At 44.6% G+C, this 20,642-nt stretch overlaps 1 protein-coding gene across 1 annotated transcript in view; it reads left to right on the top strand.

Moving 5' to 3' along the window:
• BRWD1 (bromodomain and WD repeat domain containing 1) overlaps positions 1-13,749 on the top strand; it is a 41,802-nt gene extending 28,053 nt beyond the window's left edge. The window contains exons 20-39 of the mRNA XM_072138774.1: positions 394-481; positions 801-944; positions 1,088-1,161; positions 1,584-1,782; positions 1,869-1,991; positions 2,990-3,097; positions 3,230-3,354; positions 4,406-4,488; positions 4,646-4,757; positions 4,844-4,905; positions 5,040-5,195; positions 6,204-6,324; positions 6,439-6,564; positions 7,050-7,131; positions 7,887-8,000; positions 8,164-8,316; positions 9,293-9,444; positions 9,572-9,822; positions 10,046-10,231; positions 10,741-13,749. Of these exons, the coding sequence (XP_071994875.1) occupies positions 394-481; positions 801-944; positions 1,088-1,161; positions 1,584-1,782; positions 1,869-1,991; positions 2,990-3,097; positions 3,230-3,354; positions 4,406-4,488; positions 4,646-4,757; positions 4,844-4,905; positions 5,040-5,195; positions 6,204-6,324; positions 6,439-6,564; positions 7,050-7,131; positions 7,887-8,000; positions 8,164-8,316; positions 9,293-9,444; positions 9,572-9,822; positions 10,046-10,231; positions 10,741-11,657 (3,376 nt within the window). The 3' untranslated portion in view covers positions 11,658-13,749. The remainder of the gene's footprint in view (positions 1-393; positions 482-800; positions 945-1,087; positions 1,162-1,583; positions 1,783-1,868; positions 1,992-2,989; positions 3,098-3,229; positions 3,355-4,405; positions 4,489-4,645; positions 4,758-4,843; positions 4,906-5,039; positions 5,196-6,203; positions 6,325-6,438; positions 6,565-7,049; positions 7,132-7,886; positions 8,001-8,163; positions 8,317-9,292; positions 9,445-9,571; positions 9,823-10,045; positions 10,232-10,740) is intronic.
• Positions 13,750-20,642: the final 6,893 nt, after the last annotated feature.

Here is a 20,642-nt window from a genome sequence, read left to right as displayed (position 1 = left end):
CCAAAAGTTTTTGTACAGGAGGTTTTAATTTTTGTAAATGTATGAAAAGATTATAAAACCTATACAATTTTGTTATCCCCGTGATCGCATCACCCAAAAAATGAAGTAGACATGTCATTTGGGGCGCACAGTGAAAGCCGTAAAATCCGCATCTGGAATTTTCCTGCTTCCCAGTACACGGCATGGAATATTAAATACCATCACTATGAAGTGCAATTTGTTACGCAGAAAACAAGCCCTCACACAGCTCTTTAAGCATAAAAATAAAAAAGTAATAGATTTTTGAAGGTGAGGAATGAAAAAAACTAAAAAGGGCCAAGTCGTTAAGGGGTTAAGAAGTTAAAAAAAAAAAAAAACCATCCTGCTGATTCCATGTTCCCTCTTCTCCTATAGAAAGCAGGAAGATGTTAGAATTGCAGTAAGAGAACACGAAAAGTTGTTTTTTCTGAACCAAAGACCTCGCGGTGATTATTCTGAAGACGTAAGATTTTTTTATTTCCTTCACACCTACTAGACATTTGACAGGGGCATTTTCAGCTTTGACGTAGTCCCACAGCTCGACTTGAGTTTGATCCATTGTCAAAAGCCCTAGCCGATATTAATGACTTCGGTTTGTATTAGTCTGCAGCCGACCCCTAGTGGTGGCAAAAAAAGATCCCTAAATTTCTCTTTTGTCCATTTCAATGGAGGACACAGTACATAGGCAGGTACAGGCCTAGCTGCTAGGAGGCTGGCTCTAAAGTGTTTGGGGTTGGGGTCTCCATTGTATTACATTATTTTAATTATTCTTCCCTTTTTAGGACAACATTTGGGCTGGTAACCAGCGTCTGCGCAAGGAGATGTCTCGTATAAGACAGTTCCGCCGCGAAGTCAATAAATTTCTTGAGATCTCCTGCGAGGAAGGCGAAGAAACCCGATCGTCTGCTGACGATGAGGAGAATGAGGCAAGTAACAGGTCTAAGAATCTGCATCCGTAATTACTCTGGCTAAGTGGTATGTGACCTCCATCCTCAGGACTGTTCGTTTTGGACAGTGCCTTTAATATTCAGATTATCTGTATAATTTTTTTTTTTTTTGCATTTTTAAGATTGAAAATCAAACGGAAAATTCAGTGGAGTCTCCTTCTGAAGAGGAGGATGACTGGAGGAGCCCAAACCCAAGGTATGTCACAATTACTAGTTACTTGGTTTTCATGAACAAACACTCGAGGTCTCATAATGTCTCCAGCAGCTGTACTTTTTTCATGAGACAATGTTTCCCAGTGGGCAACACATTGAGGTATTCTGTATAATACCCTGCAGTCCCCTGGATCAGATGGAAGATCTGACCAGCTGCTGTTTTGAACACACTGATCAGTTATCACCTATTCTTATTATAAGAACAAAACTAACTATTTCTATGCACTGCTCCTCACAACATTGCTTTATATGTCATGTATTTCTTTGGAAACCTGCTGTACCTTGATTGATAAAGTTCACGACTTTTGATACAAATAGTTACAAATAGTTAAGGTGTTATTAGATCTTACAGCAAGTTATATGTATTATAACTGTGTCCTTGTTTCCCTCCCCGTACACATACAGTGAGGTATCCAGTGAATACTCGGATTGGACAACGGATGCAGGAATCAACCTGCAGCCACCAAGCCGTAACTCCAAGCGAAGGAGAGTTAAAAAGTTGGTCAGCAGCTCCGAGGATGAGAGCTCAGCAGGAGAAAAATTCCCGGAAGAGAAGACTACCCCTAAAAAGGAGAGGCCTAAGAAGACTACTAAGGAAAGTGAGGTATGCTGGGACGAGGGGGAAGGAGACCCTTTGAGATATACGTTATTTGATTATTATCATGCAATATTCTGCTTATTCTATTGTAGACCACAAGCTTACCAGAGAGAGTCCCTCTAAACAGAGAAATCTCAAATGACTGGCGTCCTTCTAACTGGGTCACGGACACGACTCCTCGGAGGTCGCCCTTTGTCCCTCAGATGGGAGATGAAGTGAGTTTAGTTTGAAACTTTGGTGACACCACCTTAACGTAATAGTTATAATCTGTTGGTTAGGGATAACTCTGGTCTTTGGGTGTCTGGTTGGACCCCAACAATGAAGGCACTGGGGAGGTTCTTTCATCTGAATATAGTGACAGGTGGATTAAGTGCTCTGCTACTCTACTCGCTCGCTTTAGGGTGGTCGCACATGGTTGAACCCGGTTTTTGGGTCGTTTTTAAGCAGTCCGTTAAACACATGCTTTTTAAAAAATGCATGCGTTTTTGAATACGCATCAGTTTTTTATGTTTTTGGACATCTTTCCCTAATTAGAATTATGATAATTGGGAAAACCAGAAAAAAAACGGGATGCGTTTTTAAAAGCATGCGGTTTTTAACGGACTGCTTAAAACGGCCCAAAACTGGGTTCAAAATGCCACGTGTGCCGCTGGCCTTAGGACTGCCTGGAATAGGGAGTGCTGTACTCCAGGAGTTGCTTAGACCATGAATGGAGGAGTGGGAGGGCGGAGCTCCCCTGGTCAGCCGGTTAGCCTCTATCCTGTAAATTTATCAATAGGAAATGTATATTGTGGTGAATATTCGTCTGATTGATGGCACACCTATGATTTTGGAAAATATTTGGGTGTTTCATTATTGCGTGGCACTGGGAACAGTTTGATGTAGCTCTAGATCAGTGCAAGGTCCTTTGTCAAGTCAGGATCGGAGGTGTCATTCCTCTCAACTTCCCATACACATACACTATCGCTTTGGCTGAGCATGCATGTCCTGTCAATGAGGGACTAAGACATGTCTCACTTTAGCACAACAATCAGACATTGAAATTTAGCATGTGTGATCTTTCACTGCCTGTTGGTGGCCATGCTGGCAGACTCTGTGATTGAGTCTGGAGGAAGCATTATATGGCCTCTACATCAATAACTAATTCCGGAGTCTTAGTTGTATTGGACTATTTAATTTATTTCCATTAATCCTGCTATTTCTGAATTTATAGGTCATCTACTTTCGACAAGGCCATGAAGCGTACATTAATGCTGTCCAAAGAAGTAATCTCAGTATTGGTAATTCCTTGAAGGAGCCCTGGAGGAAATGTGTTCTCAGGGTAATGCCTGGACTCTTGATGTCTTAGTTGGGGGGAGGAATGGGCAGTCGTAGAGTAGATCCAGGCTTTGTGATAAGAGTATTTCCCACCATCCACGTCTTGGAGAGATTAACGTGTTATGTTTTTAAATAGGACCAGGAATTGGTGAAAATTGTAGGGATCCGATATGAAATTGGACCTCCCACTTTGTGCTGTCTTAAACTTGCCTTGATAGACCATGTTAGTGGAAAGATCACGGAACAATCCTTCTCTCTCAAGTATGTTCTTATTTATTTTCATGTGTTACAATATTACTTGTAGGTTTTATAACGCTCTTGTCTGCAAATACACACTGTATCACCTTGTATGCAGAGGGGCGAGACATCGAACTTTAGTACTAGGACTTATTGATAGTATAATATCTATATCAAGTTTTCCAATAGGAGACTCTGTAGGGGTGAGGGTTAAGGAAACCATCATGGTAGACCAAGGACACTTGCTCATAGATCCAGGCACTGTGGTAATTTATATTTGTTATCCATGTCATCCTTACCTTCAAAAATCAACGTTTAAAATTATGCTAATGAGCCAGAAGGATTGTGTGGGCTTTACCAGGGCGCCTTCGTGCTGCAGCTTCACAGACTGTTACACTGTACAGGAGCACTTCCGTCTGTGCAGGAAAATACAGCTGCTAGACCTCTGTCCCATTCTCCCTGCTCCCCCACACCTCTAATAACCAGTAAAGCTACAGCCCCACCGTCCTCATTAGCATAATTTTGAAAGTGTATTTTGGAAGGTAGGAGCCCATGGATAACCTAATATAAGAAGATTACCACAGTAAGTGTGCCTGGATCTATGAGCAAGTGTCCCTAGTTTATCATAATGGATTTTGGTGGTAGATTACATTTTTTTTTTATCCCCCAGGCAAAACAAGTCTTGCTTTGCATCTTGTAAACTTATGGTGGTCCTGCTTGGGGGGAAAAACCGGCAGATGCTAAAAATATAAGAGGATGCAGTTCAGATTTTAGTGCTACACAGGGAGATAAAATGGTCTTTCAAGATATTTTTGTGATTTGTGGATCCTGCGCTGGGAAACGGGGAGTAAGTACCGTCAGCACAACAATCAGGTGTTAAAATTTGGCACATCTGATTTTCATTGTTAGAGGAGAGTCAGGGTTTTGCTGTACATTGAGTGGGAAAGTCACTCTAAAAGATTAGATGCTCCACTTATAGTCTATTGCAGTAAGGGTAAGTTTACATAATAAAAGCTTTGTATAGTGAATGAGAATTTTTGGCTGCATTTCCTGACCTTTTTGTTTTTGTCTCCAGATATCATGACATGCCGGACGTGATAGACTTCCTTGTCTTGAGACAGTTCTATGATTATGCCCGGCGCACAGATTGGGAGGCGGGTACGTAGCATGGAAAGTTGAAACTTCATGTTAATTTCTATGAACAGGTGTTTGCCCTTTAAACTGTACTGGGACACTACATGGCAAAAACCTGTGTACTGCCTGTGACTAGTGTAAGAAATGCAGCTCTAATGCCGTCCTTTATTCCCTTTATCAGGTGATCGGTTCCGTTCTATAATAGACGATGCCTGGTGGTTCGGGACAGTTGTTGGGCAGGAACCGTATCAAGCGGATTATCCGGACAGTCTATTCCAGTGCTACACTGTGAAGTAAGTGCAGTGACTCCAGTGTCTTCTGCTCGAGCACAGCAGTGTATAGATCTTACCGGTAATACACTTCACACCTCTGTTCACAGGTGGGATAATGGAGAGATTGAAAAACTGAGCCCCTGGGACATGGATGTCATTCCTGATGATGGTTTGTACCCTCCGGACATTGTTTTTTTTTAACTTGTATTAGGACGTGTATTACAGGAATCTTATCACAAATATTATATATTAAGATCCTGAATATTAAGATATTTCCCCCCCCCCCCCCCTCCTTTCCTATAGTCCTACCACCTGAAGAACCAGGAACTAGCATCTCCATAACTGAAGAAGAGCGGGATACCCTGCTGTATTACCCCCAGCAAGGAGAATGGGGAAAGGGAAACCAAGACACTGAATGTGAGCGGATTATCTGTGGCATCGACCAGCTACTTAATATTGGTAAGATGCTGGCTGGAAGCATCCGGGGGAGAAGGGGGTTGCGTTAGGAACAATGCATATTAGTTGTAGGATTGTAATCCTCTGCCCCTGAATGATTACTGGTAAGAATAGCCAAGGATGATTGTATAAATCAGAAACATTCCTTTGTCTGAGCCTCTATACACATGCACACTTTACTTGAAGAAGTGCTTATGTGTATTTAATGTTGGAGAGCGCAGAAACCTGCTGCCAAACCTATGGAACAGCAATTACCAACAATCCCACATGTTCTCCGGATACTTGGGTGTCCCATTTTGAGATCCCATCACTTGAATCCTCACTGATTAGCAGATAACTTAAAAGGGGTTATCCAGATTTTAAGAATTACTGAGGGCAGGGCTATTTAACAATAATAAACATGTACTCACCTCGTCCGGCGCCGCCGATGTCCCGCTCCACGGCCGGTCTTCTCTGTGCGCCGGTTTCATTACAAGGGTGCACAGGGAGCTTCCTGCAGGCCGGAAGCTCCCATCAGACACAAACTCCCAGCGCTTACAACGCTGAGAGATGGGGACGGATGGGAGGAGCCGTACACAACGCGGACCGGAAGCTCCCTGTGCGCGGCTTCTGTGCCCCTGTAAACAAACAGGGGCACGGATCGAAGGGACCGCGGCGCGGGACATCAGCAGCACCGGAGAAGGTAAGTACAAGTTTATTATGTTTAACTAGCCCTCCCCAGCCCGGCCAGAAGAAATTTTTAAAACCTGGATAACCCCTTTAATAATTGGTACAACTCCTTAAAAGTTAATAAAGCCCTTGTATATGAACCATTGTATTAAGTGAAATCTAAATATCTGCAATATCCTGGTCTGACGGCTACACAGAATGAAGCTGATGTTGTGCTGACCTATCCCTACCTAATATTGATCACCTATTCTATGTATAGGATTTTCATATTTTTATCTCAGGAATCCCCTCTAATAACATATTTCCTGTGTTCTTACATGTGGCACTTGATTTTCATGCCAGACATTGCAGGTCCATTTGCTGCTCCAGTAGACTTAAGTGTCTACCCCTCCTACTGCATGATGATCGCTTACCCCACAGATCTCAGCACCATACGGATGAGGCTTGTGAACCGCTTCTACCGGTAAGAAGCTGCATCTTTTTCCAGCATTACATCCTTATAATCGATCCTCAACATTTTTCAGAATGTTCCTGCATTTCTTCTCATTATCTTTTTTTTTTTTTTTTTAAATCTTAGAAGGGTCTCCGCGCTGATTTGGGAAGTCCGATACATTGAACACAACGCCAGGACGTTCAACGAACCAGGCAGCAACATCACCAAGTCTGCAAAGAAAATCACAGACCTGCTGCTAAAATTTATAATGTAAGAATTGCACACAAGCTGCTCGCTTAGCACATATTGGAGATGAGCTAATGAAGATAAATTAGCTCTGCAGCTGGACGTTAGTATCCAAACGTTAGTATCCAAAGGCCTTCATTACACAGGTGGACATGTCCATAGGAAGTGAGGGGCCAGTGTGCATGCACCATGACTTAAATATATAGTGGACCCTATGCACCGTGGCCGAGCACAATAGACCTCTGCAGGGGCCATGAGCTACCTGCAACAAGTGCTGCTGGTTCACAGCCCCCAAATACAGTTGTGTATATGATGCCTTATTGACCTCTCTTCCTATGCAGCCTCAAGTGATCCCAGGGGGGTGTATCCAGAAACTTATACATCTTATAACCCATCTTGTCAAACATTATTGGTCATCTTTTCCTCAGTACATAGATGGAAGATGTATACAAAACTTTCTTGATATGATAAGCCACTTGTCTTATTCACAACATATTTTTTATTCCCAGGGACAGCAGCAGTTCCAGTATTACAGACCTGTGCACTACTACTGATGTGAATACTGAAGGAGAGGAGACGTGTGATGGACAGGTATCTGAACCCTCATTTCAGTACCAGTGTGCTGCTCGGCTTTTGTTTCTGCGGATTATACTTACGGCTCGGTCCAAGATTTTGTTTTGCAAAACAAGCTTATACTTCACATCTAAGGAAGCCGCTGGATGTCACCATTGTGTCTTGCCGTAGGGTTTAACTCTCTTCTTTGCTTGCCTTCATTTATTCATCAAACCTCCTCTAGATGTGCTACTTGCATCTTTCTCCTAGCTTCACGCTTTTCTCGTGGATTAAAATAATAAAACGTAATTTGGGGTCGGTGTGACCAGGATGCTTCTGCTTTCACTTTCCATCATCCCATTAAGGATCTCCTCTCTTATATTTTGATATAGAGTCTAATCCCACTCCCTCTCTGCAGAGTCTGCTGTGCATGACGGTAATCAAATCACCCTTTCTAAATTGCATACTGCCATGTGCTATCTAAGCTTCTTTTTACCCTTGGTGCTGCTCTGATTCCACTGAAGACTTGGAGGTTTCCACCCCTTCTCTTCCACACAATCTATTCTGCTTCTCTCTTATTTCTTACAATCTCTGACCCAGAGAGAATGAGAGCAGGGTGAGCCCAGAGCATTGTTCTGTCAGATCTTTGTCATATTCAGCAGGACAACCCCCTAGGTGAAGGAGTTGAAGAGATCATACAGCAGAAAAAACTAAAGGAAATTTTTAACACGGCTGAGCAAGAAATATTCTACGAATATTCTTTATTGAATAAAATAACCTCTTTATCAAAATAGGAAGAGAACAATATCGATTCCTGGAAGAGTCGCTGCATGGAGCTGGTTGATTTTATAATAGACTGTGAAGACTCTGGACCTTTCAGAGAACCTGTGGATCTGCAGCAATTTCCTGTAAGAGAATTTCTGTTACTGATTTTTACATTGTTAAAAACCTTTGCCAGATTACAGCATTTAACAACCTATGGGCTGCAGAATATAGGATTGCTCCAAAGTTTGTATTTCCTATGTAAATGTTTTCCTATGTAAATGTAAATGTGATGTTTTATTCTTACAGGATTACAAGGACATTATTGATACACCTATGGATTTTGGGACCATCAAGAAAACTTTAACGGCTGAAAATTACAGCAGCCCTTATGACCTGTGTAGAGAAATGCGATTAGTCTTCTCAAATGCAAAGCTTTACACGCCGAATAAAAGATCCAGGGTAGGTTCCTATATCCTGAGATGATTATTATCTGTATATGATGTTTGTAGGTCCTTTGGACTAGTATCACCACTCTGTGTTATTTAAAGGACATCTACCACCGTTTTCTCGGTGGTAGACTGTCCTATAACACACCCTCGTTACCTGCTTGGGATGACAGATCCTTTTTTAGCTTCCTCCAGGGCCTCTGTCAGATCCAGAAAATAAGGTTATAAAAATATTCATATGACCCGGAGGCTCTCGGGGTCCCGAGCACCTCCTGGCTCATCCGATACCTCACTTATGCACACGCTCCCGCTTCATTGTTTTGCATTCTTCCCAGCCCTCTCACCGGCCATACAGCTGGGTGGCATCAAAAGATACAGCAGTATCTTCCAGCAGCACATAGGCAGATGCTGCGGCCCAGCAGAACACACTGCAGCCACTAGTAGGCTAAAGGACCTTTACTGCACAACTATGTGTGTTCTGCTGAGCGGCACCCTCTGCCTGTGTGCTGCTGGAAGATACTGCTGTCCGCACATCCTCTCATGTCTTATTATAATCATAACAACCCTCCCTGCGCTCTCCAGTGACAGCCTGCTGCCGCACAGAAGAACACACTGTGGTCACCAGTAGGCTAAAGGACCTTTTCTGATGTCACAGGCATGTGATTAGTCAGATGCATATCAGCCAGTGACGTCACCTGGCTGTCTGGCCGCAGAGAGGGCTGGAAGGGGAGCGTAACAATGAAGCGGGGGGCGTGCATAGGTATTAGCGGAGCCAGGAGGCGCTCGACCAACTGGACCCTGAGCGCCTTCGGCTCAGTTGAATATTTTTATACCCTTAATTTCTGGCTCCAAGGGAGGCCCTGGAGGAAGCTTAAAAAGGATCTGTCATCCCTAGCAGGTAACAAGGGTGTGTTATAGGACAGTCTACCACTGAGCAAAAGGTGATAGATGCCCTTTATCCCATGTTGCTGTTTTCTTTTCTGGTATAGATATATGGCATGGTGTTAAGACTGTCAGCACTGGTAGAAGAACGGATGAGAGGTATTATATCTGACTACAAAGCGGCTCAGAAATCTGAGGAACGCAGGGCAGCAAAGAGATCACATTTGACCGATGTGCAGCATGAGAGAAGATCTCAGAGGTGAGAACTTTATTTTCATAGCTATCGATATAGACGACTAGTAGTAAATCGGATGGCAGATTCGTAAGAAGACGGGAGGTATGAAGTTTTATGAATGCAACCTTGTCAAATTGTTTTCCCTATGCAGCACCATAAGGAGAAAGGTCAGACAAATGAGACCATCAACATCCAATGCAGTAAACCAGTGTTTATTAGAAGTGTCTTCACCTCAGCCTACCTCAAGCGCAGCAGCTTGTGCCCCCAATCCTCTCCGGATAGCCACTTCCTCTTCAAGACACCACAATGGACAATCGCCTGACTCCTCGCCTACATCATTCGCGAAATCTCGCACATCAAGTAGAGAGCACAACTCCTCACCAAGCTGCTCCCGGTCATCAGGTAACATAACCAGCGCTAGTGGGGCCTAGTAGGTGCTGATGCTAGGACACCAATGCTAGTTACTTATTTCTTGTGCTTGGCTCCTACTTAAATGCACCTTTGTCCAACCACAGTAACGAAGGTCTGTGTCTCCCCCCTCCTCAAAAGAGTATTAGTTTTTCAGTATAGAGAATATCGACTTGCAGCTCTGATGTTGTATCCCTGTCTCTATCATGACTTGTAGGAAGTGAAACAGACTCTTCTTCTTCTACCTCGGCTTCTGAACATTCCTCCAGTTCTTCATCTTCCTCTAGCTCCAGCTCAGAAATGAATGAGAAGACTGATTCAAGTTCAGTGTCACACAGGGTCAATGGCATGAAATCCAAAATGACGAATGGCAGACAACAGAGAGCAACTGCTTCCAAGCAAGGTAAACTGCTTGAAGGAAACGCCCCACACGTCTGGGGTTTTCAGTTTCAGATTTGAATACCCTTTCTCATGTCTGAATGTAGGAACAGGCCGAAGATTGCAACTTACCACTCTTTTCATTGTCTGTGGTATTGTTGGAAAAGGTGAAGCGCAACATAGAGCGCTGCTTCTATCCGGTGCTCCATTTAGGCACCCCCATTGATTAGCATGTTATCCTTATCTTGTGCGTAGTGGTTAACCCGAAGCTTGTTGGGTATCTACAAAATGTAGAGGAGGCAATGCTTGTATTGCCACTCCTCCATTCAATGGAGCAATCAGTTACACAATAATTTGGGTTTGACCTAAATGAATAGTGACCGCACATGTGCAGCTACTTCTCCATTCAGACCCTGTTCTCAAGTTAAAAGCGCCTATCGGGTATCTATTGTTAATATAAAGATTTAAACGGTACTAGTTTTATATATTTTCTCAATTTCTGGTCCGTTTTTTTAATACCTTTTTTGTTTGCAGCATCTCAGGGCAATAACCAAAGGAGACCCGCGTCCAGCAAAAGGAGGATATCAAGTTCCTCCGAATCAGACTCTGAACCTGCTGGAAATTCTCATAAGGGTACGCGGAAGAAAACTCTCCGCAAATGTGCTGCCATGGCGGCCAACAAGATCAAAAACATGTCAGATGTAGAGAACAGCGCCTCCACCTCCGACAGCGACTGCGGTCTAGGCCAAAACAGCCGAACCCTGCCCCAGAGGACGGCAGCGGAAAGAGCAAAGAAGCGGCTCCTGCACGACAGCGACGAGGACACAGGCCTAAGGAGTGACAGCGACAGGGAACGGTCGTCAGGAAAAACAGCAAAGTCTCAATCCCCGGAATGTAGAGTTGTCCTGACTGATGTATGTCCAAGTGGCACTTTTGGAGGTAGATTATTACCTCTACCTCGAAACGGAGAAGTGTCGGAATCAGATTCAGAAAATGAATCATCTGGACAAAAACGACCGAAAAAAGCCTCTTCTCCTCCTCCACTGCGGGCACGAAAACAGAGACTAGTCAGCGACTCTGATGACTCCTTAGTCTCCAGCTCCGGTGAGAGTTCTCCACACAGGAACGGGAATGGCATTTCCTCTGAGTCCTCCCTTTCTGATGACAGTGAGGAAATCTGTACCAACGGCAACATGGTGGCCAGATCCAAAGATCATGACTACAAGCGGAAGCGCATTGTCAGCAGCTGCGATGATGACTGGGAGGAAGAGGACGGCAGGCGCGCCACCAAATTAACCCGTCGATCGAAAATCCAGACAAGGAACCGAGGGAAAAGGACTGTACGGTATGATGAGAACCCGCCAGTCAGCGACGAAAATGGAACGCGGTCTCGAGCCTCGCGTCTCCAGAGGCCGTCCATCCGGGGGAGCGCCAGGCAGTTCTTCCGCTAAAATAAAAAGTTAACTTCACCAGTTTTTCCAATTCAGGGATTAGACTTTTTTTTGTTTTCTGGATCTGTGAATGTGTCAAGAGACTTTTTACTTGTTTGACTTGCACTTGTTACTGAAAGCATTTACAGCACCGATGCCAACGTGTGCCTCTCCCCGGTGCAGAGGTCATCTGAGGGCAAAAATTGTTTGTATTGACAAATGTTCTGTGATTTTGAGGCTTCCCGCCACGTGGCCCAGACCACGCCCTGGGATCCTCCTTTTTACAGCCTGACTTATCGGCCATTGAACACTAATTTGCACAGCTTACGTTACGTTTACAGATGTCTATAGTTTTGTAAAGATTTTTTTCTTGTTTTTTTTTTTTTTAATTGCAGAAAGAAAGTTGTTATAAAAAAAACACAGTTCCCCCCCCCCCTTTCTCTAACACTTGAACAAAACTTGTTTCAGAATCCGGTTTATGGTTGTAATTTATTCTGATCTTTCCTCCACGTTGAAGGTTTTAATCTTTCCTTCTCGCCTTCCTCTGAAGTATTTTATTTATGAGACGTTGGCACTGGCTTGAATTTTTTTTTTTTGCTGTGTCCGTATTCTCACGGGTAGTCTGCCATTTAAAGGTACAGCAACCACTGATCTCACTGACTGATGCATTGGGTTATTACATTAGAGCTTTATCTAAAGATTTTTGTCAGTCTTCCAAACGCTCATTTTGTTGTGAAGAGGTTCTCTAAAATTTAAGAAAAATCTGCTTACTACTGCAATATGAGGTGTGCAGGGACATGGGGTGACCGCCATGCTGCTTTTCTCCACTCATGCCCATCCAACTCATCAGTTTTGGGAAAAAATGAGCATAAAAGGGAACATATTTACTTTAAACTTGAGTGAAAATGGATTGTGTTATTGTGTTAAATTGCACCAGGCTTTGGTTGGTATAAAGATTGTGGCGCTTTTATAGTGAGTTCAGTTTAAATGGGGCACAAAGTTTAATAATAAAACCTCTGGGTTTCTGCAGCTGCCACTAGGGGGAGCTCAAGAACATCCTGCACACAGTTTATGCATTAATTGATACATTATATTATTCTGTTGGCTCCTGAGCTACTTCTAATTGTGCCTGCAAGTAGTCATTGCTACAATGTTATGTCATCGGTGATCAATTATCTCAGATTTAAGGTCCCTGAAGGTTAAATTGATGGACGTTTCCTTTTTTTGACTATTTTTAGCCGATTGATGGGGTCCAACATCATTGAGGGTCATGTTTGAGTAAAGCTTGTGATTTCAAGTCAATCAATCTTTACAGCCTGCTCCCATTAAAAGAATAGGGCTGAGCTGCACTACCAAGCTCAGCCACTTTGTAATGTACAGTGCCTGAAAGATGATAGAGGGGACATCACTCCTTCAACTGTTACGGTCTCCCACTCAGATAACGATGACTTCGTCCTAAGGGTAGGTGATCAATGAATAAATTCTGGAATAACCCTTTAAGTTGCTCATACACTTGACCACTGTCCTCTGATCAACCACCTCTTGATCTCACTTAGACCTACCATTACTAATATGGAGAGGGGTTCATTGCCACGTTTTTGGGGGAGGCATACCGTACACATAACCTTTAATTAACTGCAGTTACCTTAGTATATGTATTGGGTGTGAGTTTTGTGGAGCTGCCATTATGATTCAGCCTCTTCAGCCCTTCTCCTCCCCTGAGCTTTTCAGTAACACATTGGTATTGAGGTTTAGCCATCTCCAGCCCCATTCACCTCCAATACAGGGTGTTTTGTAGCAATGCCCAGAGGATGAGATGAAGTATTGCTGATGAGACGTTCGTGAGTGTTCCCTAAAGTAAAGAGCATATAGAACTCCTATAGCCAAGACCCCATGTGAATTACCCTTGTTTTAAAGGGCCAGCAACGCATCCACGTCAGTTTCGGGCCTTTCTGCGTGTGAGCGCTGGGGGTGCGATGTACATGGAAGTATTAGCAAAGAAAAAAGAAACATTTTTTGACATCTAATTCTATATCAAGTATTTTCTGCTAGAGATGAAATGTTTATGTGCAATCTGGAGCCCATTGCTTTATTTTGAATAAAGAAGTTGTACGGGTGTCGTTTGTTTGATTGGGTCCTGCTTGTCGGAGCGGTGGGGGTTGCACTATTTGATGCATTCCTTTTAATTGGGATTACAGCAGCTCCCCCTTCGCCCGTTGCGCTCCTATCTGCACCTCTGTTTCCAGCCTTCAGCTTTGATTAGATATGATATCAATAATCACATGGTCCTTTAGACCAACTAGGGAATTGCATCTACATGTAGCAGGATTACAATGATTGCTAGAACCTGCGGTGTGATGTCATTGCAGGTCCTTCTCTCACAACAAATACAAATGATTATATGGTGTTTTTTAAGTTAATTGTGGCAAAAGTGCCATAAAACTGCATTCTCCAGCTTGAGGGGCAGGGTGGTGATCTAGGTATTACCTGTCCTACAACATACAACCCAGAAAAATACGTATTCCCAAAATAATCCAGTTTTTTTCCCTTTTTTTTTGGCATCCATAGTCCCTCCCTTGCTCCACGTGGAAATATGAATAATTTGACACCTGAGGCATGTTCTGACCAATCATTGCTGATGTTACTGGACTGTGTAGGGACATCATATTGACAAGGAGAAGGGTGATTACCTTATTTCTAGGGAAAGAGAGAGAAGCCAAACAGGAAGCAGCTGGGTCTAAATACAAGGTCTGGATTGGGCCCCCGACTATAATGTGTTAGTTCTAGCATTGGCCTCTTAGTACAGTATGGGGGAGGAGATGGACCTGGAGCAACTCACCATCTGCTCCCACTCCGTAGCCGAGACCCATAATTTTAACACAAAAAAAAAAAACGGGGAAAACTTACTGACATGAGTATAAGCCGAGGGTAGGAAATGCATTGGTTACAGCCCCCCCAGTATATAGCCTGCTGGTCCCTTTAGTATATAGCCTGCCAGCCCCTGGCCCCAATATAATGCTTGTATAAATAAAAGGTCCTCTTCTAACCATCGCGGCTCCGGCATCAGCTCCGTGACCCGACGGGCCGTCGCAGGCATCGTGACGTCACAAAGTGAGTACACTTTTTGATTTTTTTTCTTGCCTCCAGTATAAGCCGAGTAGGTATCATCACATTATTTTGTGCTGAAAACTTGGCTTATACTCGAGTATATTCAGTACTTTCTGTAATGGATCCCTTGGTAAATGAATTGCTATGGCAGCCACAATACATTTTTCCAATGAAACATGTTAGGCCCTAACTTGCTGATTGGTGGGGGTCTCGGTGATAAGACCCCCAACGTTTACTTGGACTGATAACATAGTGTAGAATTTTCATACCTGACCTGGTCACTATTTTTGAACCTCTTCAACAACTAACAAAGAAAGATAGTCCTTGGTCATAGACTATTGCACATCAGACAGCATTTGATACACGGAAGTCCAGCCTGACAACTGACCGGGTTATGAGATATTTTGACCCTCTGAAATCTACAGAGCTTATGTTGGATGCCAGTCCAGTAGGTCTTGGTGCAAGCCTCACTCAGGTGTCTGATAATGGTAGCATATGCACGCAGGGCCTGGTCAGAGGCAGAACAGCGCTATATACAGACTGAGAGAGAAACATTTGCACCTTTACCTGTTTGGTCGTCAATTCACAGTGATAAATGATCATAAACCTCCCCAAGAATTGAACGCTGGGTACTCCGCCTACAAAACTACAATTTTTCCCCGAGGAGTTGGAAACCCTGCAAATTATTTTTTCAAGACATTCATCACCAAACTCCGCCAAGGATGACACCAGCAACCGCCTTGGCAGAAGAGCATGTACACTTTGTTGTAGCACATTATGTGCCAAGAGCAATGACTATTGAGGAAGTCAAACAGTGGAGCCTGATCCACAACTTCAGCTGATTATTGAGACTGGACAGTCCAAAAATTGGAGTTCTTTCAATGAGGCTCCTCTTCAACCACCTGAACAATCAGCATACCTGCAAAACTTCTTCAAAGCCTTCATTTTCGGTGTCAGACTCAAATCTACTCCTACGTGACTGTCGCCTTGCGATACCTCAGAAGATACAGGACAGAGGGCTGGGTTTGGCTCACGAAGCTCATCGAGGGGTTGTTAAAACTAAGCAACTACTTAAACAGAAATACAGCACTTCATGAAGGAGTTCCACAATGAGTTTTGCCAAAAAACTTCCTTTTATTTACATAAAATGCATGTTCCAACACAAGGAGACAGTCGGATTAACTTGTTTCGACGCAAAGCGTCTCACTCGTGGGTCAAGAGTAAGACGCTCGGTGTCGAAACGCGTTAACCTGACTGTCTCCTTGTGTTGGAACATGCATTTTATGTAAATAAAAGGAAGTTTTTTGGCAAAACTCATCGTGGAACTCCTTCATGAAGTGATGGTCCTTACTGTATTTCACGTTGTTACCAGACGGCTGTGGGTGGATTGTTTTCCGTGCACAGGGAGGTCTCCAGGAACCGCAGTGCCTAACAGGGGAGTAGGGGACTTGCGCAGGACGTCGCTCTTCTTACCCACAGGAGGAGCCACAGGCTTGTTCCACGAGGTGCCGGCGAGCCTTTGGCCTGAGACAAGGGAATCTTCTTCCCCGCCGCTCCGCGTCTCCTTGTATTCGGCGGGGAGCTGGGGCTGAGTCGGTCAGTTGCCCCCCCCCCGGCTAATACTTAAAATGGCTTCTGTTTGGTTCTCTTGCTCCAAGATGGCCGCCATAGAGGAATATATCACTAACAATTCCCCCTCTTGTTTGAGACTGCAGACCCACAACCACTTAAAGCAACCTCCTCAAACTCCAGGTACCTACAGCTGGGCTAAACCCTCACCTGATGGACTTTTTTATGGCTTCACCAGATCCCCCAGAGGTCAGTCACTAAAAGGGTTAAAGGTCTGCACACTCAAATCACATCACTGAGTTCCCATAGTTCACAGGGTTGTAAACATTCTGGTTCTCCAACAGGCAGCATCATCCTCCGCTCCGGGCACTTCTCCTGTCGTGGTTCTTACCGCCTGGACGGCCATCTGGGACATGGTGGACTTGATGAGGGGGACCACACAACACGCAATAAGTGACAAGAGCAAAATCACAATCCCCAATATCACCATCTTACAGACTCCTCCCTTCTCAGCAAGGGTCATGTCCAAAGCCATGCGGTTCTGAAAAGCATCTCAGATATAATTCACAAATCTCTGTTGATTACAATAAAAACAGTTACCCAACCAACATCTTTGGTCATAGCTCTCTGGGGAATAATGGACTCTAGTCCTGTCCATATCTGATTGTGGGCCTTGTAATCATCTGGGACCCCCCTTGGTGCTCCCACTGTATCTGTATAAACGTTGTCATCTAGGCGCTTCTCTCCGACCTCCAGAATCCTTTGGGATTCTCTACCTTTACTTTATGTGTCTGATCAAACTCATCCCTGGGGATCACGAGGAAGGAATGCACAAACCTTATCACCGTACACTCACCTTCCCAGCCTCTAGGCCTGACCTGACTCTCCTATCCCCACAAATCCAGTACACATCAGACACTGCTAATACAGGGTTACCTGTGCTGTCAATGTTAAAGAAGGTCATTGTCTTGTTGCACCAACCGTAGGTAAAGTCTCCTACCCTGGGGGCATCCTGGTCAGCCCTATAGATACAGTGATAGTCATGGTTGGGGTGTCCCTGAGCATACAGTCAGTCAGAAGAGACCAGCTAGCAAGAAGAATAAGTAAGTTTGCAATAGTAAGTGTGGGAAGCGTGATGACTTCCCTCTAGCTGCACAGACGTGGCACTGGTCAGCAGGACTTGGAAAGGACCGTCGTTGCGAGACTCCAGACTCTCACTCTCTCTCTCTCTGGTGTCTCTCTTTACCCCCACGTAGTCTCCAGGCTTCAGGTTATGCGTCCTGAGGTCTCTGTCTGCATCTGAAAAAGGAATCAGAAACACTTTTGCCGACCTTTTCCAAGGCCTGGCTCAACTATATGGCATATTCCACCTTGTTTCCTGCCATCAGCTATAGGGTCTGTGGGAAGTAGGGGCCTAGTCTGGGTGCACAGCCAAAAAGTATCTCAAAGGGGGCAATCCTTCTGTTAAGGGTGGTCCTGACTGAATGGTGGGCAGCAGGAAAGCACTCGCACCATGGTTTCCCTGTTACTTCCATGGCCTCCTGGATCTCTAATTTATGCACCACATTTTGGTAGCTGAATAAAATCCATCTGCAGTCTCTGGAAGGGATACAGCAGCTTGGGTGTCACCTACTGTGGGGTCTTTACCACCTTACCCGGGTTGTGGCGGGTACAGACTATAAAGGCTTTCACTAGTCTAGTGACAGGGGTAGTAACTGGTAGACCACTGGTTGTTTATGAGCACTAGCATGGCCATTTTGGATACCTCTATACTTCTATGGGCAACCAGTCAAACAGTATTACCGACAGTATGATAATCTGACAATCACAACAAAATAACTCCCACTCTAGCATTATTGCATTTGGGACATCTAAGGGTTACTCCTTCCCGTCTCACAGCTTCAGCTAACATCACAGACTGTCTGACCATCCGTCACGTTCCAGTCACTGTCGGTCACCTTACAAGTGATTCTTTGCCACAATTATAGTGAGCATACTGTTACATATTGACATTTAAAGGCAAAGTACATTATTATCACACAAGGAGATGACCTTACCCAATCCATCCAGCCAGTGAAACAGAAGTGACCCTGAGAAGAAGACTCAAAACAAGACAAAACAAGCAAATCAAAACAAGAGATAAGCTGGTGCTAGAGCAGAAATATATAACAATAGTGAAGGACAGACTGGCTTCTCATTAAATGTCAAGGAGCAAACAGGTTACATAAAAATGAAGTTTGAATTATGACCTTAGCTGGACAGTGCTTGACCCCCGGCTAATACTTAAAATGGCTTCTGTTTGGTTCTCTTGCTCCAAGATGGCCACCGTAGAGGAATAAATCATTAACAGCCGGCTGCCCCAATACATTAAGAGGCGGAAGCCTCTTGATGTATGCCGCTGCGACTATGCAGCGGTGGGGCTACCATACGCTGGTGCAGGAGCCCCAGTCTATGATAAATATGCCCCTTAGTGTGTGATTTGCCCCAACTATAATCCATCATTTGTTGGTGGGGGCCGTGGGGCATGCATCCAGGAAGCCTTCCCCATAATCAGACCCTTGTATGGAGGTGCAACCCATGGTTGAGGCTGTCCTACTACACTTCCTATACTGTCCCAATTGGTAGGGGAAGCTTCCTGGGTGGTTCTATAGGATGGTTAAAACCCCTATCACCAGGTTTGGGGCTCTGAAACCACCACTTGTTATTCCGAGTCCCAGACCTGAAAACTGGAAACCAGCGCTCCCCATTATCTTTAGGAAATTGAATCCTACAAGGGAGATGTCACCTCCTGCGCTCTGCGTACCTTGATCAGGGGGATCACGGCTTCCATATAGAGTTGTCTGGGACCCAAAACCCCAACTACCCAACCACATAATGGCAGAACAGCGGCCACCAAACCAGTTGATTGAAATGAACTTTTTATTATATTTTACACCAGCAGAATTTACTGCAGACACAGAGTAAATAGACTTACAAAAAATTTATTTGTGAAAGTTTTCCTGAAGCCAAAAACCTGAACAACTGCAGCCATTTATTGTCATTACACTTTCCCGCCAAACCGCAGCGAGAGCTCAGGCGCCCTCTAGTGGTGGATGTTATGTATAGTCTGTACATTCTATACACTGTGCAGCAGTGTGCGGTGCTCGGGCGCCCTCTAGTGGTGGATGTTATGTATAGTCTGTACATTCTATACACTGTGCAGCAGTGTGCGGTGCTCGGGCTCCCTCTAGTGGTGGATGTTATGTATAGTCTGTACATTCTATACACTGTGCAGCAGTGTGCGGTGCTCGGGCTCCCTCTAGTGGTGGATGTTATGTATAGTCTGTACATTCTATACACTGTGCAGCAGTGTGTGGTGCTCGGGCTCCCTCTAGTGGTGGATGTTATGTATAGTCTGTACATTGTATACACTGTGCAGCAGTGTGCGGTGCTCGGGCTCCCTCTAGTGGTGGTTGTTAGGTATAGTCTGTACATTCTATACACTGTGCAGCAGTGTGCGGTGCTCGGGCTCCCTCTAGTGGTGGATGTTATGTATAGTCTGTACATTCTATACACTGTGCAGTAGTGTGCGGTGCTCGGGCGCCCTCTAGTGGTGGATGTTATGTATAGTCTGTACATTCTATACACTGTGCAGCAGTGTGCGGTGCTCGGGCTCCCTCTAGTGGTGGATGTTATGTATAGTCTGTACATTCTATACACTGTGCAGCAGTGTGTGGTGCTCGGGCTCCCTCTAGTGGTGGATGTTATGTATAGTCTGTACATTGTATACACTGTGCAGCAGTGTGCGGTGCTCGGGCTCCCTCTAGTGGTGGTTGTTAGGTATAGTCTGTACATTCTATACACTGTGCAGCAGTGTGCGGTGCTCGGGCTCCCTCTAGTGGTGGATGTTATGTATAGTCTGTACATACTATACACTGTGCAGCAGTGTGTGGTGCTCGGGCTCCCTCTAGTGGTGGATGTTATGTATAGTCTGTACATTCTATACACTGTGCAGCAGTGTGCGGTGCTCGGGCTCCCTCTAGTGGTGGATGTTATGTATAGTCAGTACATTCTATACACTGTGCAGCAGTGTGCGGTGCTCGGACGCCCTCTAGTGGTGGATGTTATGTATAGTCAGTACATTCTATACACTGTGCAGTAGTGTGCGGTGCTCGGGCTCCCTCTAGTGGTGGATGTTATGTATAGTCTGTACATTCTATACACTGTGCAGCAGTGTGCGGTGCTCGGGCTCCCTCTAGTGGTGGATGTTATGTATAGTCTGTACATTCCATACACTGTGTAGTAGTGTGCGGTGCTCGGGCGCCCTCTAGTGGTGGATGTTATGTATAG

This window comes from Engystomops pustulosus, chromosome 2, assembly GCF_040894005.1.
Source record: "Engystomops pustulosus chromosome 2, aEngPut4.maternal, whole genome shotgun sequence".
Classification (NCBI taxonomy): domain Eukaryota; kingdom Metazoa; phylum Chordata; class Amphibia; order Anura; family Leptodactylidae; genus Engystomops; species Engystomops pustulosus.
The sequence above is the reverse complement of the archived record's forward strand: the minus strand, read 5'-3'. Positions and strand labels throughout refer to the sequence as shown.